General features: G+C 45.8%; 2 protein-coding genes across 3 annotated transcripts in view; one reads left to right on the top strand and one right to left on the bottom strand.

Moving 5' to 3' along the window:
- The window catches only part of LOC149445293 (glucosidase 2 subunit beta-like), a 36,040-nt gene extending 33,667 nt beyond the window's left edge, over nt 1–2,373 (bottom strand). Inside the window, exon 1 of one of the 2 annotated variants that reach the window (XM_089653989.1) lies at nt 2,196–2,373. In XM_089653989.1, coding sequence (XP_089510115.1) covers nt 2,196–2,289 — 94 coding nt within the window. In that variant the 5' untranslated portion in view covers nt 2,290–2,373. The remainder of the gene's footprint in view (nt 1–2,195) is intronic. The other variant, XM_089653990.1, reaches the window with a different exon arrangement.
- Nucleotides 2,374–15,637: 13,264 nt separating this feature from the next.
- The window catches only part of DNMT1 (DNA methyltransferase 1), a 35,237-nt gene continuing 27,044 nt past the window's right edge, over nt 15,638–23,830 (top strand). Inside the window, exons 1-2 of the mRNA XM_089653988.1 lie at nt 15,638–16,187; nt 23,254–23,296. Coding sequence (XP_089510114.1) covers nt 16,138–16,187; nt 23,254–23,296 — 93 coding nt within the window. The 5' untranslated portion in view covers nt 15,638–16,137. The remainder of the gene's footprint in view (nt 16,188–23,253; nt 23,297–23,830) is intronic.

Below are 23,830 nucleotides of genomic sequence, written 5' to 3'. Positions count from 1 at the left end.
ATATTACAAGGATGTTTACATTCCTTGTGACAGCAATAAAAGTGATTAAAAATAAGAAAATTAACAACTTCTGGACGTTAGATTGCTTGTACCAGTAGCACCCCTCCCGCCGCCTTCCATGGCTCTCTCGGGATCTCCCATCCATCCAGAAGTTGTGCGCACTGGCTGGCCAGACAGCCGATCAAAGCCGGAATCGACTTACCCCCTATAGCAGTGGTTCTCAACCTTCCTAATGCCGCGACTCTTTAATACAGTTCCTCATGTTGTGGTGACCCCCAACCATAAAATTATTTTCGTTGCTACTTCATAACTGTAATTTTGCAGTGGGAGGAGTAGTGCCACATCATTGGTGTCAGTGGGAGGAATAGTGTCCCATCGTTGGCATCAGTGGGAAGAATAGTGTCCCATCATTGGTATCAGTGGGAGGAATAGTGCCCCATCATTGGTGTCAGTGGGAGGAATAGTGCCCCATCATTGGTGTCAGTGGGGGGGGGGAATAGTGCCCCATCATTGGTGTCAGTGGGGGGGGGGAATAGTGCCCCATCATTGATACTAGTGTGGGGGGGAATTGTGCCCCATCATTGGTGTCGGGGGGGGGTAGTGCCCCATCGTTGGTGTCAGTGGGGGGAGGAATAGTGCCCCATCGTTGGTGTCAGTGGCGGGGGGGGGGGGGAGGAAATAGTGCCCCATCATTGGTGTCAGTGGGAGGAATAGTGCCCCATCATTGGTATTAGTGACAGCAATGATGGGGCACTATTCCTCCTACTGACACCAATGATACTTACCTTGCTGACTCCTGCTCCAGCCTGGGCTTGCTCCCTCCCTCTCCCATCTACAGCCAGCATACCTGGCTGCAGCAGCACCATCTGCACGCTACAGACACTTACCTGTCAGCTGTCTTCCTTCTCCGGCAGCTCCCTCGCTCGATCTTCTTTGATCTTCGCGCTGCTGCTCGGCTCCTCCTCCTCGCCGGTGATTGGCCGCCTGTGTGCCTCTCCTGAGCTACAGTTCCGGCGGCCAATCACTGGCGAGGAGGCGGAGCTGTTGAGTGATCCCGGGGATGTGGCCAGATGACAGGGGCAGCATGTCATCCCGCGCACACATCGCGGTCCAGGGAAATGTGGACGTATCTGCATGTGGGCGGACCCGCCTTGAGACGGATAGAGGAGCGGTGTCTCGGTTCCTAAGACCATCGTAAATGTGTTTTCCGATGGTCTTAGGAGACAGGTTGAGAACCGCTGCCCTATAGTAACCTGGAAGTGATGACCTGATATCATTACAGGTTACTAGGAAACTTTTGGTGCCATTTTTTAAAATCTGAAAGCATTCAAAAACACGGATTATGGCGCTCTGAAGGCTTTCAAGTGTAGAGGAGGGATTTGGGATCTTGCAGACCCCACCCCCCCAAAAAAAATAAAAACCTCTCATGTGTCTATTGCTGTCACAAGGGATGTGTACATTCCTTGTGACAGCAATAAAAATGATTAACTCTTTTTTTTTGAAGCAACATTGTAAAAAAAAAAAAATAAAAAAAAACATTTTGATTTAAATCATAAAAAAAAAAAAGTTAAGCGCCTCATCCCCCCCCTGTACGCACGCACCAATTGTCCTACATGTGGGGTATCGCCGCGAACGCCAGATCCATAGCAATAATTCTAGCACCAGAAGCATCTGTAAATCTAAAGTGGTAAGCTGTGAAGGCTTTTGAAGCATCGCTCATGGATAGTAAAATGTATGCCATTTGTTGCGTTGCACAGTCATGTGCGAATTTAAGGCGTAACATGTTTGGTATCTATTTACTCGGTGTAACATCATTTTTTTGCTTAACAAAAAAAAAAAAAACACTTTTTTTTTTTGCAATAACATTTTTAAAAGTTTAGCTTTTCCCAAAAAAACTGAGTTTGAAAAACCACGGCGCAAATACCGTGTGACATATTTAAAAAAAAAAGCAAAACCCACCAATTTATTCTCTATGGCCTCTGCTTTACAAAGAATATCTAATGTAAAAAAAATATTTTCTCAAAAAAAAAATACTGAGTGTAACCTGTAAATAAATAGTGGCAATCATGGCTTGGTCTTATAGAGGACAGTAAGGACTCCTCCAGGGACTATTCCATACAAATGAACAAGGCTGCACAGTCCTACAAGGTGATGGCTGCCCATGATGATGACAATGTATGGATGAAACATCTTACTGGACAAGGAGACCCCCCGGGGACTCTTTACTTCCACCGCCCGGCACCCCATCACCGCCAGGAGCCCCACAACCATCAGTAGCGGAGTCATCATTTTCCCCGACCACCTCACAACCGACGCCTGCGCTGTACAGCCGATGTGACACTGACAAGCTCAGTCCGCCGGAGACCAATTTCCGTGTAAGTCACATCCGACAACTTCCAGCCATTTCATTGGACGAGAAGACATCACTCCCGCGCATGTGCACGGGGAGGCCGGCCACGGCAAGGCTCTCTCAATGGATGACGTCCTGTCCATCGAGCGTGTAGTGTGAACGAGCCGGGGATATCACCGGCGCTGCTAATGTAACTATCTCCTACATGGTGCCGTGTGAGGAGATATTTGCTGTAGCTGCAGGCAAGCCTTATTATAGGCAAACCTGTAGGTACAAGATAAAAAAAGACATCGCTACCACCTCAATGCAGGAGTACCAAGATGGCGGCTTACTTAAAGGGGTAGTGAACCGCAAAAAAAAAAAAATCTTCCCCCTTGCAAGCTAGGAGCATAATGTGTTAGTATGCCTCATACACCAGCAAATTATGAATGACTTCCCTGAAAACAAAGCCCTCCAACGTAGTGCTGTCACAGGTCCCTGAGGCTTCCATCTTCACCCGGTATTCCTTGTGAGTTGTGGCCCTCTGATTGATCGGGTTGTGATGTCATCAATCCCACGCATGTGCGAAGGGAATTTCTGCCACGGCATGGCTCTCTCAATGGACGGCACGCTCCTTGCATTGGCGGTCACTGGGAAGAACTTCCCTTACATTGGTGGTCTGTAGGAAAAATGCTCCTGATATTGGTGGTCAATCAAAACTGTCCTTTATATTGTTGGTTATTGGAAGAATGCCCTTTACATTGGTGGTCTGTAGGAAGAGTGTTCCTTACATTGGTGATTAGTGGGAAGACCTTTCCTTACATTGGTGGTCAGAGGAAAGAATGCTCCTGATATTGGTGGTCAATCAGAAAACTGTCCCTTACATTGGTGGTCAGTGGGAAGAATGCTCCTGATATTGGTGGTCAATCATAAAACTGTCCCTTATTTTGTTGGTCATTGGAAGAATGCCCTATACATTGGAGGTCTGTAGATAGAGTGTTCCTTACATTGGTGATTAGTGGGAAGAATTTCCCTTACATTGGTGGTCAATGGGAGGAATGCTCCTTACATTGGTGGTCTGTAGGAAGAATGCCCTTCCCAATGGTGGTCGATGGGAGATATGTCCCTTACATTGGTGGTCAGGGGGAAGAATGCTTCTGATATTGGTGGTCTGTAGGAAGAATGCCCCTTCCAATGGTGGTCGATGGGAGGAATGCCCCTTACATTGGTGGTCTGTAGGAAGAATGCCCTTCCCAATGGTGGTCGATGGGAGATATGTCCCTTACATTGGTGGTCAGGGGGAAGAATGCTTCTGATATTGGTGGTCTGTAGGAAGAATGCCCCTTCCAATGGTGGTCGATGGGAGGAATGCCCCTTACATTGGTGGTCAGGGAGAAGAATGCTTCTGATATTGGTGGTCTGTATGAAGAATGCCCCTTCCAATGGTGGTCGATGGGAGATATGTCCTTTACATTGGTGGTCAGTGTGAAACATTCTCCTTACATCGTGGTCAGTGGGAAAAATTCACCTTACATTGGTGGTCAGTAGGAAGAATGCCACTTTTACAGGTAATTAAAAAGGAAGATTGGTGTCACGCCACTGACTCTGCCAAGCAGAGTTTGGCCTGGAACTTTACAGACTCATCAGACAGGAGTGCAATTGGCCTCAGCTCAAGATATCCCTAGGAGCCTCTGGAGGAACCCTAGGGTTCCATGAAACCCTGGTCGAAAAATGCTGATCTAAGGGACAAATCCATGGGGGTAATTTACTAAAACTGGAGCACACAGAATCTGGTGCAGCTGTGCATAAAAGCCAATCAGCTTCTAGGTTTTATTATCAAAGCTTTGTCAAGTGCTATGCACAGCTGCCCCATATTCTGTGTGCATCAGTTTTAGTAAATCTCCCCTCATGAGCAAACATTGGCAGAGGCTATGGTAACCGTTTCTAAGCAATGGTCATGTGCGATCAGGGAGCATAAGGATGTTACTCGTTCGTTTCCTTAACACTTGACTAAAAATGTATCTGTAGATGAATATAAAAATCAACATGGTATAAGGACAATATAGCACATGGTCATTCATGCTAGCAATTTATTTTCTTTTCCCATAAATGACCTGTTGATCCTGCCATTCCCTTAGTGCTTACTGGATTTCCAGCAGAGGGCCAACAATGCTTGTTGAGGTTACTGTACATGGTGAAACGCCGACAACTCCAAGTGCTTGAAAATTTTTAAAAACTAAGTGCAGGAAATACACCTACATAAATACAATCATTACAAACTACAACATACAAATATCATCATAAGACATATATCATAATCTTATAAGCAAGAAGTGAAAATGCATCCAAATAAAATAAAAAAAATGTTTATACATCGTCCTTTCTGGTGTCCATATACAGAAAAAGTAACAAGGTAAACCAATCCTGAAAACCAGTGCAGCAACAGAAGAGCTATCAAGGGCATTCTTCCAAATGACTGCAGATAAGGAACACCCACCAACCAAAGTCCACCTCAGTTTGCTCAGGTGGTTATAACCAGATTTATATGACCACCTCTTAAAGTGGAAGAACCCAATTTTGTATCTTTTACCTACAGGTAAGCCTTTAATAAGGCTTACCTGTAGGTGCAGTAAATATCTTTTAAATAATGCACCCTTTAGGAGATATTTACTGTAGAAGTACCAGATATGTCACCGGTGCATGCGCACGCACGGGAGTGACGTCTTCTCGGCTTGGCCAATCAAACAGCTGGAAGGTGCCGGATGTGATGCCTGGGCTCCTGCGTACGTCAATTAGTATCCACTCAGGCAGGCCCTGGTACTATGGTAGATCTAAAGAAGATGTACAAGCTGGGTGTAATGTATGGTCAGCTATGGACTCTAATAATGGATCATTGGTTTTATTATAAATGGCAATCACAAGGCTCATGAGGAGAGCTCCATGGAGCAGATTCAGAAGAATGGGGAAGCTGTACAATTCCTGGAAAACAAGAAGCTGCATAAGAAGATGGTGGATGTGCTTGCGGTAAGCAAAGCCGAGACAATAATTATTAATAAAATGTAACTGGACTTCTCCCAATTCCTTAAACTTCTACCTAGAGCAATTAAATCCAAAATGTAGGACTAACTGGGTCTTGTATGAACTGATGTTGTTCCTTATGCAGGAAAACGTGACAGTTCATACAATTTCTTTTGATGGTGGAAGTAGTAGTGCCGTGTTCTGCCATGAGACAGCTAGGGCAAAGTAAACCCAAACAGGCCACCACCGCATACGTTAGATGTCAGGTGACATTTAATTAGTACATGGGGGTACAACTTTTACTACTACAATAGTGATGGGCTGCAGGGGGACACAATCAGAGATATCAGGGAGAAGACCAGAGTTTGATTACAGGGGTGGGGGTGATATCTGAGAGGCAGGGTAAGTATGGCAAGAATCTGGAAGGAGGCAGGGAAGAGAAACAAAGTACAATCAGAGGTAAACCGAAGGGAACATGAACGAGTCAAACTGGTGGAGCAGAGTGGGAGTGCAGCTAACATTCAGAGCACTGAGCTGCTCTCTGGGATTATGACAGGTGGCTGTGAAACGGAATGTAGTTTAATGGCTGCAAGAGGATTTGTTAGCTGCCCAGGCCACCCTCTTGAACTGACAGGGCCTGAGCCTGGGCCCCATTTCAGCAGCCCTTGCTGCACCCATCCCTCCCTGGTGCACTAAACGTCTGGGAGGAGCACACTGCTTCTAGATGGCTCCATGTGCAAGAGGCCTTAGAGTTCAGGTATAGGGACAAATCATTACTTATTCAAACACTGAATAGGTGTCTATTTATAAATATGTTCACACAAATTTTATACAATATTCACCCAGGATTCACAGCTGTGTGAATCCTGTAAAAAACATTTACCTACAGACCAAAAGAGTCCACAAAAACAGTTTCAGAAATAACTCACTCCAATTGCAAGAAAACAACTTTGAAGCCCGCAATGTCATTAGATGGTCCTTAATGTACTCAGCTTTTTTGGGTGCCAGTGGGAAGAAGTTAGTAGCTTGCGCAATGTAACTTGCTCATATGTGAGCACACCCTTGTACACTACAATTCCATTGAGCGCTCAGTCTTTACTGTTTCAGGAGAATGCCCCTTTGGTATTCCTGGAATGTCAGGGCAGCCTTGTCCGTGGTAGCATTAATGGTGATAGAGAAGCTGGGAGTTGTTCTGTCACCACACATGTAACTCCCACAAGAGATGTTGTGTGCATTCTAGTCTGGAGGACTACAGGGGGAGTGTCCCTGACAGCCAGGCTGCTGTGGAAAAGGCTGGATGACAATGGATGTCATCCAGACAGGGAGTACCTTTGCAACAATAGGCTGGAGGAAAACTTCAGTTTAAGATTAGGAGAAGCTCATCAGCAACAGAAAGACAGCACTTGATGTAAATGCATTTATAAAACATCCCTGGCAGATTAATATTTGAAAAGGTAAGGCTGGAGGTCAGGTTTAAACACTGCCTGCTGCAGCACTGTGTGGTGAAAGGTTAGGTCAGATGACCAAGCACTTTAAGACTTGTGTCTGGAATAGTAGACAAGATGTAGGACTACCTTACCCAACTTTATGTAACACAGATGCAAAAGGGATGCTATGGCTTGAAGTTTTGCCACAGGAAGTTGTCTAATTCTGCTCATGGTTATCACGTCTTGTCTCACATGTATGTTCCAGAGTGATGAGAAGGTGATAAAGGGGGCCTTTCAGGGCAACCCTGTGGAAAGAACTGCTAAGAGGAACAAGTAAGTGTAGCATAGATAGAGGCTGAGTAGGAACCTGGTGGAATAATCAGAGGGGGTCAAATTGTGGTCAAGGCTAAGAAGCTCTGCAGACCAGCTCTCTGGAACTTCCCCCTGATCTAGAGACTTAGAAAAATCTCTAGAATTCAGTGGGTGGGGGTGAGGAGTGGCTGGTCTGCACTGTTAAGGGATCCTGACCAATCCCCAAGCAGGAGGCTTGGCCTGGGGTCAGGATAGCCCTTAAGAGTGACCAAGCCTGCTCAGCAGCAGGAGAGTTTGGGTGGAAGATGGAGTGAGCAGGATGAAGTGTAGAGCCTGGGAGGGGGTCCAGGAGAGGGACCTACCTACAGGCAGAAGAGCTGGAAGGGAGGATCTCTCAGCCTCACCGTCCCCTGACAGAGGATACACTGAGAAGCAGAGAAGGAGCCAGCCCAGCGTAAGACCTGAATGAGGCCACCAACCCACAAGCTTGCAGGAGAGTGACCCCACACCCCCTGGGCCAAATAAGGGGAGGGGTCATTCAGGTGGGAAACCCGACTAGCCCCCATCTGGGACTGCTTTCATTTAAAGTGACAGCTTCTGGGACCTCTTGGCCAGGGATTCCCTCAGGCAGCTGGGTGAAGAGGAGATTTCAACTGGGATCTGAGGTGGTACACAAGAAGAGGCTAGATAGCTCTTCAGGAAGAGAAAACCCTTCTGACTACTTGTACATAGTTCCGGAAAGTTGTCCTCAGTTTTACAGTTTTTTGAACATGTACCCCTCATCCCCATCCAAGTTTCAATCCTCTAACAAAATCCAAAAACAAAAAGTACTGTTTACTGTCTCCTGTGTGCAAGGTCTGAAGGAAATGCATGTTGCCTGGCTATGCAGGACCATAGGAGGACCCAAATCTCTTGCGACTCCTAAGGGGGTAGTGCTGCATAAGTAAGACCATGTAAGTAAAGGTGTTTGTGATATGTACAGGTGTGGGTCTGTATACGTTGTATTTGGGCATGCCAATGGTCAGTACCACACTTTTCACCCTATCACACTCTTTCAGGCTGCGATCCAGCTGATGGATCAGAAGCTCTGTGACAAAATAAGGCCTCTTTCAGGTGGACGCTCCGATCTGGTCCGCCTGCCCGTTTTTCAGGCGGACCCAATCGGAACCTCCATTCTCCTCTATGGAGCAGCTGGTGTAAACAGACATTTGTACGTTTACACCCACCAAGATCCAATCCGATCCACAAAAAAAGGACGGATGGGGATCCAATTCCCCTTCCGTCCGTCGGATCGGGTCAGATGGAAATGGACAGGTGGTCCGTTTTCATCCGATCGCCCATTGAGGAGAGCGAGCAGCTCTGTGTCTGCTCTTCTGCTGCACCAGAGTGAGGTTTGAAAGAAGTGACTAGAAGAGATGGAGACAGAGTACATGCAGAAAGCTGAAAGTGAACAAGCTAAGCCAGGGAAAGTTCTGCTCAGGCAGAGCAGGTGAGAAGGGCCAATACTATTATATGGAGGGATAGTCTAATTTAGGGGTTTAAAATTTCAGGCACCAGGTCAAGTTATATCAGCCTTCCAAAATAAAATTTTGTTTTTGTATGAATGGACTTTAGCATCATCCTCCTGACCTGAGCAGAGTGCAGGCTGGACATAAAGCTACTCCCTCAATAGGCGATTAGAAACGGACAGCAGACTACTGCAGCAAGAACCTGCTGATTTCTGTGGCAGAAATCAAAGGGGTATGTGAACAGCTGCAGATTGTGTCCAGGGCCGATCATCTGTTCCTAACTGCAGGTTATTGCACCATGCGTACAGCCGCAGACAGATACGGCCATTGCAGAGTCAAAAAACTGTGCTAGATGCGTAATAAAATGTAAATTATACAAAACAAAATAAATTATACTAAATATTGCTGCAACTTCCAATTAATCAATATAAACATAAAAGAACCCTTAAAGTGATTCAGTAGCGCAAATTACATGTGAGTAATTGCATGTAAAGGATTCCATCCTCCACATTGCTGTTTGTGCAGCCCACCGTTCTGTTTTTCCATTGTAATTATGTCGGACTTACAGGTCTTACCCCTCCCCCAGCCCCTGGCTGGACAGGAAAAGGAGGAGACTGATTAGCTCATCTCTCTGTCCTCTCCTCCTATCAGCATGTTCTTCTTAGCATTTGAGCACTGCAACATGGCTGGTTGGTTCCTTGTGCTTCACAGGGACTGCATGAGATTTATACCAAGTGAAATGTAAGTACCTATACATTTCAGGATGGATGAGGACCCATTCACACTATTGTCTCATCCTTACCCATTGATGGCTTTGACTTCCACAGTGTCCCCTGATGTACCCAGCAAGTGAACCCTGCTCTCGCCAAGTATGGCTACTGAATTCCACAAACCCATACACTGGCCTGTGGTTTAGGGGCTTATTCACACCTATGCAATAAAACACATTTATTATGTTGTACAGCAATATAATTGCAGGAAATACCTTGTTATCAATGGTACCTGTTCAGATATAGTTAGGTGTCATCTCTATCCCTGGCTGCTTAAACCAGCAGGATACATAGTCATGCTTGTCTGCATCTTCCTGTTTATAGGGTCTGAACCGGCTGTCTTGCCTGGCATGGCTATGAGACTTCTAATTGCCAGACCTTATAGCCCTTTCACAGGGTGAGTGGAAACAACTCCTTTTGAGTGTTCTGGCCACTTGAATATCATAACATGTTAGGTGTCATCATCCTCATTTCTGAATGCTTGAACAAAGCAAGATTCACATCGTCGTGTTTACTGGTCTCTTCCCCTTTGGAGAGTCTAAAGAGGCTGTTTTGTCTGGGAAGGCTATTAGACTGATCCTTGCTAGAACAAATAACCCCTTTATAGAGTGAGTGAAACACTTACATTCATGTTCATCACACAGTCATGTTTATCTGCGTCTTCTTTTTTTTTTAAATTCTAAAGAGGATTGCCTGGCTTGGGAAAGCTCTGAGACTGCTCATTCCCAGACTAGATAATCATTTCACAGTGTTTTGCCTGCCACTTAAAGCAACTAAAAATAATAATAATGTAATTAACAGCTTCCCATCCAGCCTATAGCAGATATACTGCTACAGGGCGGTACAGGTGCGCAAAATCACGTATATATACGTGATTTTGCATTTCCTGGTAGGGGGCATTCGTGGCTGTGGCTGTCAATTACCGGGTCCCGAACGGGGATTTCTCGTCTGCACCAGGTTATTGCCGAGGATCTCTGATAGGGAGGAGAACTGTTTGCAAACAAAACAGTTCTCCTCCCTGGCAGCTTGTGCACACTGCCTTGGTTGGCTGTGCACAGCACAGCCATCCAAAGCAGTATGATTACGTTGAAGCACACAGACAGAGCTTACTGTGAAACAGCACACAATTAACCCTTTGATCACCTCTCATGTTAACCCCTTCCTACCCAGTGAAATTAGTACAGTGCCAGTGCTTTTTTTTAGCACCGATCACTGTACTGGCGTCATTGGGGATGTCAGTGACACCACGTCAGTTCCCCCAGTGTCAGAATGCCTACCGTAGTCCCGCTATAAGTTGCTGATCGCCGCCATTACTAGTAAAAATAAAAAACAAATTCCAGTATCTTTACCTCCATTTGTAACTGCTATAACTTTCATGTAAACCAATTATTCTACACGTATTGGGATTGTTTTTTTTAGCAAAGACATGTCACAGAATATATTTTGGCCTAACATTTTTTTACTGGATATGTTTAATAGCGAAAAGTCCAAAATATAGTTTTTTTCTCAAAATTGTCAGTCCTTTTTTTTTATAGTCCAAAAAATAAAAACCGCAGAGGCGATTAAATACCACTCAAAGAAAGCTCCATTTGTGGGAAAAAAAGGATGTAAATTTAATTTGGGTGCAGTGTTGCATGACCGCGCAATTGTCAGTTAACCGCCCTAGCGGTATGATTATTTCAGATTTTTGGTGCTGAAAGTGGTACCATTATTTTGCATGGAAATAAGTAGTTTTTTTATTGTAGGCTGTAATTTTTAGGAATAACTCACTGAAATCTGTCCGAACAAGAGTCTATTAAACATCCCGGGTAGGATAAAATTTGAAACACAAAATCATAAATTATAATTTAATAATTAATCATAAAAAATAATAATATAATAATAATACATTTAATTCAATAATATAATCAAACCGAAAACACTGAAATTTGAAATAGAGCGCCAAGTTCTCAAAGTGAGCAAAGTCGCAAAATCGTTTTCAGTGTCTGATGACGAATTTCCCCCACGAATCATTATCACTCAATTCTGCAAGTGGTTCTGATTTACTATCGCTGTTCTCTAGCTGGTCTAAACCCACTTTTGACCTAAAGGGACACTTTTTGGACGCCATGGACTTTTCTCAGTTTACAGGCAGAAAGAACAGACAAAACACAGACAGGGCACAGGACAAAGCACTAGGGACAAAATGTATGTGAAATGGGTTGAAACAGCAATGTTTTACTATGAAAAATGTGTTTTGAAAAAAATGACATTTTTTTAAATTTTCAAATTTCCCACCGCCGGCGGCGCCCGTACGTCCCGACGTCACAGGGACCGGAACACAGAAGCCGGATGCCGGCATCAGCCGGAGGAGATGGCCGGGGATGCTGCAGGGGACACATAGCGGGAGCGAAGGACAAGGTAAGCTCTGCAGGGACTCCCTATGCAGCGCCGCATGGTAAGCCCGAGTGTAGCTCGTGGTTACCGCTTTTGGCACTGACATTTTACCCCGAACTACACTCGGGAATACCGCCAGGGAGGTTAAAGTAACGCAGTGCCGTAACGCAAAAAAATGGCCTGGTCAGGAAGGGGGGTAAATCCCCTGGAGGGTAAGTGGTTAAGAAGAAAATAGCTTGCTTAGTAATAAACCCTAAAGGGTTAACAGCTGCTAGATGAAGGTTGATACTGCAGCTTCCAACCACAGCCAGATTCCTCCAGGTGGTTAATGAACCAAACTTTGCCCTGCCAGAGAACAGGAGATAATGAAAATGTTTTGTTAAGAAGAGCAACAAAAAAGGTAGGAATCTGCAACAGAATTACAACAATGTACACAAACCATCCAAGGGAAATGTTGACGACATATAAACCTTCTCTTTTTTTTTGAGAAACTGGAGAGAACAAACAAAATCTAGAAGGATGTCCTATATTCCAGCAGGCAATGCTGGCTCTGGTAGTCATCCACAGGCAACTTCTCTACCTTCTCTGGGAATGCTGGTCTTTTTTTCGGGGGTTGGCATAATGGCACAATAGTAAAGAAAACCTAAGAAGCCACCAACAGGTTAATGCCATGTGTGAACAGAAAGTATTACTTTGTGCACCTGTCATGCAGAGTACTATCTATGGAGGAGCTCAGGGTATGCACAGCAGCTTCAGGGAGTACGGCACAACAATACCCAGCAATGCAGCATTCATGTGGATACAAAGCATTTTTACTATTAGGTCACCCAACCACCGCCATCCAACTGGCAACGCATGGGTGTGCATGCCCACTTCACATGGACCCAGCGGACCCCAGACAAGGCTGTTAGCCGTTATAAAATCTGCCTTGAGGACCAACAGCAGCGCTTCCTGGATTATGGGCTGTTTAGCCAGTACACCACGGACTGCGTTCAGCTGAAACCCACACGCATGGCCAGACATTTAGACCAACCAGGTAGAGGAACACACCTAGGTCCTGTACATGGGAGGAAAAAAAGAGGACCGCTGAGGCTGCAGGTGGGCTTATATTTATGAGTTAGGTCCTGGAAGCATGGGGGGGGGGGGAGCAGGGGCAGGGCCCTGGCACTGGCCCTTAACCCAGCTGTTCTGACATGGAGCTGTCAGGAAAAAAGATTTCCCAGCAACACATGGGCGCCATGTAAACTGCAGCTGATAAACTCACGTTTAGGAGCTTTTCTGTGTTTTTTTTTTTTTTATTCAGCAGCCCCTGAACTCTCCCTAATGTTTTCCTATGTGTCCATGTACACATCGTCATTTACAGGCAGTTGAGTTTACAGTCGTTTTTTTTTAACGCACCAAACTTGCGTTCAGGAGTAGATTTTATCAGCGTTTCAAATGCTAAATGCTTGTAATCGCGGCTAACTGCATTTATAAGTGTTTACGTTTGGAATTTTTTTGTAACTCTTCCATTTCCAGATGTTGTCCAGAGCTTTTTTCATCATGAAAAATGCATGCAAAGCGTTTTCCCGGTACTCAAATGGACCCGGTACACCATGCTTTGAGGTTTCACATGAAAGAAAATATGTTAGACACTGCTGCAATAATTTCTGCACAGAAATGAGCTGGAACACATCCAAACACATCCATCCAAACAAAAAAAAGACAGCTAATCTCACCAAATACTGCTCTCTCTTCTTCTGCTCTCTCTATTTCTCTCAAAATGTCTAAAATAGTTATATTTTTAGTGCATTCTGGGCACTTTGGAAGGTCTCCTGAGGTTATCTTTAAAAAAACGCTTCTAAATGCAAACGCTCATAAACATGGTATGCAAACACGGCTAAACTGACGTTGTTTAACCTACGTTTTACAGCAGTCAGTTTCCGTTCAGAAGTGTCCCGTGTACATACGAAGAAAGAAAACAAAAATGTATTTTTTCTTCTTCAAAACCCTGGGACAAAAATTATATCTGTAAAATACTCACCATGCCTCTTATCAAATTTCTTGGGGTGTCTACTTTCCAAAAAGGGGTCATGAGGGGGGGTGTTTGTACTATCCTGGCATTTTAGAGCCTCTGAAACCGTGATAGGTAGTGGGGAAGTGATATGAGGAAATATTCTTTTTGAAAGCCTGAAGGTGGTCATTGGATTTTGGGGCATGTATGTAGTTAGGCTACCAAAAAGCCTCTCACATGTGGTATCCTCATACTTGGGAGTAGTAGCAGAGTGTATTTTGGGGTGTAATTCCACATATACCCATGGCTTTCATGAGTAATATATCAACGTTGTGTAAAAAAATAAATAAATACAAATTTGTCATATTAAAAAAATTTGTGCCAAAAAATAAAATGCTCCGTGGACTCAGCATGCCTCTCTGCAAAGTCCTTGGGGTGTCTACTTTCCAAAAAGGGGTCATTGGGGGGGTGTACTGCTCTGGCATTGTAGCGCCTCAAGAAATGTGATAGGCAGTCAAAGTAAAAGTGGTGGAAATTCCAGTATTTATACCAGGGGTCTATAAACTTTCTAAACAAAGGGCCAGCTTACTATCTTTCAGACTTTAGGGGGGCCGGACTATGGCCAGTGGGAGTAGAAAATGTCCCAACATTGGTGAGAAAAGACAATGCCCCATCTTTGGTGTCAGTGGGAGGGATAGTACCCCATTTTTGGTGTCTGTGGGATGAATTGTGACCCATTGTTTGTGTCAGTGGGAGGACCTGTGCCCCATCGTTGGGGTCATTGGGAGGAAATGTGCCCCATAGTTGATGTCATTGGGAGGAATTGTGCTCCATCATTGGTGTCATTGGAAGAAAGTGTGCTCCATCTTTGGTGTCAGTGGAAGGAATTGTGCCCCATCAATGGTGTCATTGGAAGGAATTGTGCCCCGTCAATGGTGTCATTGGAAGGAATTGTGCTCCGTCATTGGAAGGAATTGTGCCCCATCAATGGTGTCATTGGAAGGAATTGTGCTCCGTCATTGAAAGGAATTGTGCCCCATCGTTAGCGTCATTGGAAGGAATTATGCCCCTTAGTTGGTGCCAATGGGGGAAATTAGGCCTCATTGTTGGTATCAGTGGATGACATAGTGCCCCAAGGGCCGGATAAAAGCAAGCAAAGGGCCACATCCCCCGGGCTGCAGTTTGGAGACCACTGATCTATACCATAGTTTTTGATGCTATAACTTTCACACAAACCAATTAATTTACATGTATTTGGTTTTTTTTTTTAGCAAAGACATGTAGCAGAATACATTTTGGCCTAAATGTATTATGAAATTTGAGTTTGATATTTTTTGTAACCAAGAGAAAAATCTTTTTTTTTTTTCAAAATTTTGTTTTTGTTTACAGCACAAAAACTAAAAACCCAGAGGTGATCAAATACCACCAAAAGAAAGCTCCATTTGCGTGAAAAAAATGCATATAAATTTTGTTAGGCTACAGCGTTGCACAACCGAGCAATTACCAGTTGAAATAACACAGTGCCGAACAGCACAAAATGGCCTGGTCAGGAAGGGGGGTAAATCATTTGGAGGGCAAGTGGTTAATGGATTAGAATGTTTTTTTTTTCTTTAACTGTATTTAAAGCTCACAAAATCACGTTTTTTTTCCTGGCTATGCACCGCCAGGTAAAACAGACGCCCTGGTGCGCACCAAGACATTAGGCCCACTGCCTTGTCTGTGTTAGGACTACTTCATAGAATGGGGTGAAGGGTCAGCTCTGCACTTCTAGTATACAAGCGCCGCCTCACACAGCAGCTGAGGGAACGACTCTGTCACGATAGCAACTGCCCGCCGACGTCAACAGGAGGGGGCGTGCTCACCCGCGCAGACACTCCGCAGCGCGCCTGCGCGCCTTTCCCGCCACATTGACCTTTAAACCTGACGTCACGGCCGGCGAGCGCGCCACCGCCAGACCCCAGAGCACCGGGAAAAGTGGGCGGCCCTATGAATATTCTTCCCTTGCAATCCCGCCCTGCCACCATGTAAATCTTCCCGGAAGGAGGGCGGACCGGGCTCGGAGCTGCGCCCCCTTCCTCACGTCAGCCTGTAATTCACACATTTTTTTTTCCTCTCTTCCTTCGCGCGTAAACACAAAGCGCGGGAGATTGCGGAGGGGCGGAGTCACGTGATCCCGGGGCCATTTGAAAAGCTGAGGCGGTCGCGTGTTGCCGGGAATTTTGCGGTTCTATTGGTAGTGTGTCTCGGTGTCCCGGGCTTCGGCTCCACACTCTCTCGGCGGCAATCCTCATCGTGTTGGCGGGAAGCGGTGTATTTCCCGCGGTTTTACTCGGCTGTCAGTTGTCCGCGGAGAGATTTTACCTTCCGCACCGTCTCCTGATTTTATCCGTGGAATCCCGGAGATATGCCGGCCCAGGCCGCCTCTCCCGCCCTGCCTGCTGATGTCAGGAAGAGGTGAGTGCCCCCCAGAGTGATGTCATTGGGGTAGGTGATGAGGTCATCATGGGGTAATATCACACGTCACTGCACTCAGCGGAATGGGGGGGAGGGGTCACACCCCCTGTATCTACACTTAAAAGTTCATGGTGGGGTGCAGCCATTCTGTATGGGACTTCTGAGCTGCAGGGTTCCCCCATAGATCTTCTCTGTTCTCACTAGCAGGCTCTCCCCACAGTTTTCTTCTGTGCTCTACTGTAGGGGATCCGTGATATCCCCCCCCCCCCCTCCACAAAGATTCATCTGTGGGTCTCGCCTGTATTGTGGCCTGCCCTTGGAGAGCTCCTTTGATCTCACTAGTAGTTGCCCCCCCCCCCCCCCCCATCTTTCCTGTTCTCACCTGTAGGGGATCCTTGCGGCCTGCCCCCCAAAGGAGCCCTTCCTAATCTCACCTGTAGGAGTCACCCCTGAGCTCAACTCTTGGGACCATTCACAGAAGATCCCTTCTATTCTCAGCTGTAGGAGCCTTTCCAAAGAGCTCTTCTGGTCTCACCTGTTGGGGATCTCTCCCCTCCCAAAGATCTCGCCTGTTTTGCAGACCACTCCCAAAGAGAACCCCTGATCTCGCTAGTAGCCCCCCCCCCCACCATCATGAAGAGCTTTCTTTTTCTCACCTCTCGGGGATCCCTGTAGTCCCCCCAGTGCTCTTCCTGATCTCACCTGTAGGAGCCTTTCCAAAGGCCGGACACATAAGGTTCCCTCAAAGTGCTCTCCTCTTCTCACCTGTTGGGGATCTCAGCCTCCACACACAGATCCCCTGGGATCCCCCCCAGTAGGCATCCCCCCTGGGATCCCCCCCAGTAGGCATCCCCCCTGGGATCCCCCCCAGTAGGCATCCCCCCTGGGATCCCCCCCAGTAGGCATCCCCCCTGGGATCCCCCCCAGTAGGCATCCCCCCTGGGATCCCCCCCAGTAGGCATCCCCCCTGGGATCCCCCCCAGTAGGCATCCCCCCTGGGATCCCCCCAGTAGGCATCCCCCCAAAAACTTTGTTCTCACCTGTAGGGATCCCCCAATGTCACTTGTAGGCTGGCTCCCACCTTCAAAAGCTGTCCTGTAGACCCACCTCAAAGATCTCTCCTGTTCTCACCTGTAGGGGATCTCTACCCCACAAAGATCGCTCTTCCCCCAACCCACCCCCTTATCTTTTGTAGTGGATCTCTCTGATCCTATCCGTAGTCTCCCCACCCCCTCCCAAAGATCTCACCTGTATTGCACCTCCAAAGATTTTTCCTGTTCTCACTGATTTGGACCCCCCCAAAAGATTCCTGTTATCACCTGTAGGGGATCCCCCTCTCAAAGATTGATCTTGTTCTCACCTTTAGGGGTATCCCCCCCCCCCCCCAAAGAGCTCCCTTGATCTCAAATGTTGACCTCCAAAAATAGATCCCCCATCATTTTCACATGTTGGGGTTCTTCCCACCCAAAGATCTATTCTATTCTCACCTGTAGGGATCCTCCTAATAGATCATTCTCACTTGTAGGGGTCCCCTCCAAAGATCTTTTGATCTCACCTGTAGGGCCCCCCATCAGTTCTGCCTTCAACTATGGTCTTTAAGTTTCTAGTATAACTTCCCAAATGGGGCAGCCTGTGACCACCTCTTTAATATCAGAATATAGAAGGGTCTCTGGAGTGTTTCTTCCTGATTGTAGTCTCTGCCCCAGAATGTTGCAAAAATGTTGAGGCTTCACGCGGCTGTGTATGATTTATGCTGGTCCTTGCTGACTGTAAGATCCTGTGCTAAAAAAAAACAAACTGCCTTTCAGCTAATACACACCAACCCCTGCTTGTATGCGTTGTAATGTGCTCTGCGTTCTGCACGGCCAGCACTTGAACAATTACATCTCTTCCCCTCCATGAGCCATTTTTCATGGTGAAGGGGAATGGCTTCTGTCTTCAGTCGCTCAGAGTTGGACGTCCCTGCTGCCACTGACTACCTTCTGTACATCTCGGCACTAATGGCAGGGCATGATCCATGCACACTGTACACATTTAAAGGTTTGCAGAAATGTTTGCATGTGAAAGTACAATCCAACCCAACCCCCGGACAGTGTGTTCTTGTTTATGAAGCTAAAACCCTGCCGACCAGAACACATCTGTGTGCATGAGCCTAGAACATACAAGACTGCTGTGCTCAGACTTATGTAAACTACGGATGTAAATGCAGCTTATTGTACGCACACCGATCAGAAAAAGGAATGCATTCACTATATTGAACTTCCCATAACTCCACAAGTTTGTATAACTTGTTAGACGTAAACACAGGATTCTGGTTGCAGGGGCGAGTAGTGCCTTGGCAATAGTGATGGGATTGGTCAAAGACCTGAACAAGTTGTTGGGTAAGTGTTCTTCACAGGCAGGAGATGCTGTGGTGTGCTGGGTGGTGGTTCTGCCATCGCCTTGCTGACCTTGTCACCCGAATTCCTGTCTTCCATGGATCACAAACTATATCTGTCACCTGGTGCTGTATGATAGGCTATGCCCATGTCTTTTTGGAAAGAGGACATTTGTTTAACCCTTTTTCAGTACAGATTTTGCACACATTTAAAAAAAAAAAAAAAAAAAAAAAAATTTAAGATTACATAACCCCCGAACTTATATTTTCTGAAAGCTAGAGAATAAAATGATAGTTTACATTTTTTTCGTCAGATTTTATAGTGCAACAATTTAGGAAATGCAAAATTTCAGTAAGATTTACTAAAGTAATTTTTTTTGGCCACACAAACTTAAATTGCTCAACATTTTTGTAAATTATAAAGTTATGCTGAGTAGATGCCCAGCGTGTCAAACATTAAAAACTGACGTGCCCATTGAATGGTTCACCTGCCATGCCAGTACCAGGTGCACTGATGGGCACGGGGATAGGGGAAGTGGGCGCAGAAACAGGGATGGGGGAAGCACGTAGTAACGGGTCTGCGGACGTGAACATCCCCTGTGACAGCAATACAGTGGCAGGTATTTTCATGGAGGGATCTTGGGACCCAAAATCTCTTCTCTGCACTTGAAAGCCTTCACACCACTGGTATTTTTGAATCCTTTCACATTTTTAAAAATGGTGCGGAAAGTTTGAGTAAACCAGAAGTTCTCACTTCTGGTTTTCAGTAAAGGAGTTGATCAAAGCCAATTTCGACTGTCCTGCCAGCTGGGAGACATGGGATGGGAGATCCTGGGAGCGGGCGGCTCTTCCCTCCCACTGCTTGTACAAGCAATCTAGTGGCTAATACAGGTACTTGTATATCCAATTTACTCTGAGCTGTGTGTGTTTATTTTCACACATTCACATCAGTCCCTAACCCTCAAGGAGTGTACAATCTGGGGTCCCAAACTCGCAGTCATACACATACTAGGGCCACTTTTAGACAAGATCCAATTAACTTAACAGCTTGTTTTTTGAGTGTGGGAGGAAACCGCCGTACCCGGAACAAACCCGCACAGGGAGAACATGCAAACTCCAGGCAGGTGGTGCTGTGGTTGGGTTTTCGAACCAGCAGCCCTAGTGCTGCCAGACGGAAATGCTAACCATTTAGCCACTGTGCTGTCCCCGGCTAGTAGCCACTCTGATTGCAGAGAGCTGAACGCTGGCTTACAACTATAGTTGAGCCCACCTTACGAAAGTAAAGAAACGTATGCAGAGGCTGCTGGGGAGGGTGGGTTGGGGGTTAGAGTAAAGGAAGGAAAAGAGTATGTTGGGGGCATCCTGGCCAGAGTCCTGAAGCCTCATCCTACAGCCGTGCATGCCTTGCTGCAGACATGGAGGGGGTGGGCTTGTATCCACGGGCAATAGTTTAGCCACTAGTAAACCATGTTGCCAACTTAAATTGAGGGCTTTAAGAGCTAGGACTTAATACACAAACGGTTCTTACATCGCTGTTAAACCCTACAGCAAACCTACTGCATCTTATCCATTCTTGGATGTGATGGCTGCATTAGTTTTATTTTTTGGGATTTCTGTTGAAGAATTTGTTGCTGCTGCGAACCTGCTTAAGTTTTGCACCTTTCTGTGCGATATTTAAGTTGATGCGCAGCATCGGTTCCCAACTCGCACAGATGTGCAGATTAGCAGTTCTTTGAATTTACGTGAGGGTCTGCTTTAGCTCCCACCTTTTTCCAGCTGCCGTATGCCGGCACAGAAATGTCGTGCATTACCTGCTGACTGATGGGGTAAAGCCTAGTCTGCATTAGGTTAGGGGATTTAAAGGATAAGGTCACTTTTTTTGCTTAAAGGTTTTTTTTTAACTTGACAAAAGTACATTTATTGTTGCAGGAGCCTGTGAACCTTTGCAGCGGCAATCAGCGGATCACTGGTGCCACGCAGGTGCAGACCTGTCAGTGTATCTGCCTGCCTCTACGGCACTGCATGGCCTTTGTTTTTAAATTGACAGCGGGAAACAAAGATCCCTGACTAGCTGTCAAAGCTGGAGACGGTCTATGCATTAGATGTTACACCCTGAATATCGCTGTAACAAGTTACGAGAGGTGAACTTATCCTTTAAAGCAGAACTATACCTGGTTCAGCTTCAGCAACCTTGCGTCTCTAGGCTCCCTGCCTGGCTGCTGACCTCTTGGACAGACAGCTGGCTTTTGGGTCTCTATCACTGGACCTCCTTCATTAGCTGATTGGGGGTAATGTCGTCATCCCTGCACATGCATGGGAATTCGCTCAGATTTGGCATTGCCGCATTTGTACATTGAGCTGCATGTGTGTAGGCAGGTAAGTAACTTTAATGCAGAAGAGAGAAATCGTGTCTCCTGCATTCAAATTCTTTCCTGTTCGCCCTTTTGTAGCTTTAGCCTGACATTCTGCTTTAAGCCCATGGTAAAATGAAGATTCTAGTGAACCCGTGCTCTTCATATAGTGAACGCCAGCTGCTGCAATGAGAATATTGGAGTTATTATACAGTATTTATAAAGCGCCAATAGTTCGCTCAGCGCTGTACATTACAAAGGGGGACAGAACATGTGACAGAACAATATCAATACAATGCAAAACATGAGGGGATCGAGGGCCCTGCTCTTTGGAGCTTACAATCTAGGAGGGAGGGGATAGGGGCACAGGAGGAGATAGCTGTGGGGGATGGAGTGGTAGGAAGAGTGGAGGAGGTCGGCAAGTTAGCAGGGGGTGGGGTAGGCTTCCCTGAAGAGATGGGTTTTCAGGGTGCGCCTAAAGGAGAGGAGAGTAGGTGATAATCTGATGGGTTGGGGCAGGGAGTTCCAGAGGATGGGTGACACCCTGGAGAAGTCCTGGAGGCGGGCATGGGAGGAGGAGACCAGGGAACTAGAGAGAAGGAGGTCTTGTGAGGAGCGGAGTGTGCGTGCTGGGCGGTACTTGGATATTAGGTCAGTGATGTAGTTCGGGGCAGTATGGTGGACAGCTTTGTACGTCAGTGTTAGGATTTTGAATTTGATCCGTTGCACAATCGGAAGCCAGTGGAATTAAAACAAGTACAGGGCTAAAAGAATAAAGAAATACTCCATCCTAAAACAAAAACCTGTTGTTTGCAAATGGTGTTCTGTGTATAATCCAACAGTGCTATGGTGAATCATACCTCTATAATGCACAGATCTACAAAACAACAATGTATCATACTATCCATAAAGAACAATTGGTGGTGAAGTGCATCCCCAGAAATCAGTTGTGGGTCCAGTCTCCCCTGATGCAGTAGCACTGTTGGGTGTTTAAGAGCTTGCTCCTGTGATGGTGGAGATGAGCAGTAACAGGTGGGGGGTGTCTAACAACAAGGCAGGGCTGGGAGTCATCTCTGAGTTTTTCAGTTGGGTTCATGAGTTGCGTGAATGACCTACACTTATAGAAAGGACTTTATTCAACTTTGTTCAAAGACATACTGTTTGGGTTTTTATCTACAGGCACCCCTTACCTGCATGGATAGTTTTGGTAAAGGTGAACTATACCTTTAACTGAACAAGCTGATTGGTCATACATAGGTGCACCAGATCAGTTTGTGTTGGTTTTGAGTTTGAATGCCCAGCTTTCATTTCTAAATGGCAAAACTAACTTAAAGCAGAGCTCCACCCAAAACGGTAAGTTCCGCTTTAAGGACAGTTTCCTTGCTCACCATTAAGGATTGGCACCTTTGAGGAGCAGGGGGGAGCGGGTCCCCGAAATTGACTGCCATTGCCTAGGCAATCAGAAGCCTAAGTTCTCCATTTTTGTAGGTGCTGACTTTTTTCTGTGAGGCTTTAACACAACCTTAAAGCAGAGCTCCAGACAAAGTTCACCTTTGGGGACATGTTGCATGTTCCTTTTTTTTTTTTTTGGATGTAACATGATCCCTCTCCTGCAGCTTCTCCCAGATCCCCCTTCTAATTATGACACTGGTCTTGGGATCTTCTCCCCACACCTGTCAATTTGAAAAGGACTTAGTCCTGCGGGGTTCTGCCCACACGTCTGTCATTTATTCAGAGTTCTGTCAATGAACTACAAGTACTGACAGCCTTTGTGTCTCATGGCTTGTAGTTCTCAATGAGCTACCCGGGCTCTAGTGAGCACTCTAGTTCGAATCTATCTGTCATTCAGTAACTGCCTGCTGGTACGAGCAGACAGATACACTGACCGTCTGCTGGACCTTTCCAAAGGATACATATCCTTTAAAATTTACCACTTGCCTACCGGACACTTTTACCCCCATCCTGCCCAGGCTAATTTTTTTTTTTTTTTAAGTCGGCACTACAGTTTTTGTAGCTGCTGATTTCTTTTTTTTTTTTTTTCCGTTACATTTTCACTGGAACCCCCCTTTAAACTTCTGAGCTGACATTCTGCATGTTACAATGCAATAACACTTCTAGAAAGCTGTGCAGATGAACATCATACTTTAGGCACGCTACATGTAAAATGGACGTCCAGGTGCACATTTATAATGCAAATGTCTGACACTGACCCTTCCAGCAGGTAAAGTTGGGTTTGCTGGGGGGGGGGGGGGGTATGTTGCAGTTGTTTTGTTGGAGATCTTCTACTGCATAGATAAGCTGTTATCTCAATGTTCAGCTGTAACACTTTGTCTTTTAGGCTGAAGGCATTGGACAAAGAACAAGACGGGTTAACCGAAAAGGTATGTATGCTTTGTTCAGCTTGTTAGTATGGAAAGCAGACCATTTTACATTGCACAAATTATTTTGGGGGTGAGGAGGGGGGACAAAGTGTATGTATTCAAATATATTAGGTTTTTTTTTTAAGCTGGTGGTCACATTTTAAAGTGGATTTGATGCAATTGTATGATGTGATCTCATATAAAGAAACCTTGCCCATTAAGCTGGGTTTTAAAAAGTTAATTCGTATGGTTGTACCTTTAGCCTGAGAGAAGAGTATGTTAGTCTGATGCACGCAGAGGAGAGCATTTCCTCAGTCTAGCCTCCCTCCAGGGCCCACTCACTTTGCCTGTACACACTAAGTTTACACTTTTCCGTTTCTATTTGATTAACCGGTTCCCATTAACACTGCAGATACAATTCTTTCTAGTGTGGGGTGTTTTGGGGTTTAGCCATAGACTAAGCCAGATTTCAGTTCTGGAGGTTCAGTGAAGTGATAAGGCAGCAATTTTTTAAGTTTTGTAATGTGAATAGGAACATTATAGGTGCAATTTGGT

This window comes from Staurois parvus, unplaced genomic scaffold (genome assembly GCF_062004578.1).
Source record: "Staurois parvus isolate SC_StPar_1 unplaced genomic scaffold, SC_StPar_1.0 ptg000732l, whole genome shotgun sequence".
NCBI classification, from domain to species: Eukaryota; Metazoa; Chordata; class Amphibia; order Anura; family Ranidae; genus Staurois; species Staurois parvus.
Note: the sequence above shows the minus strand (reverse complement) of the source record. Positions and strands in the feature narration are given on the sequence as shown.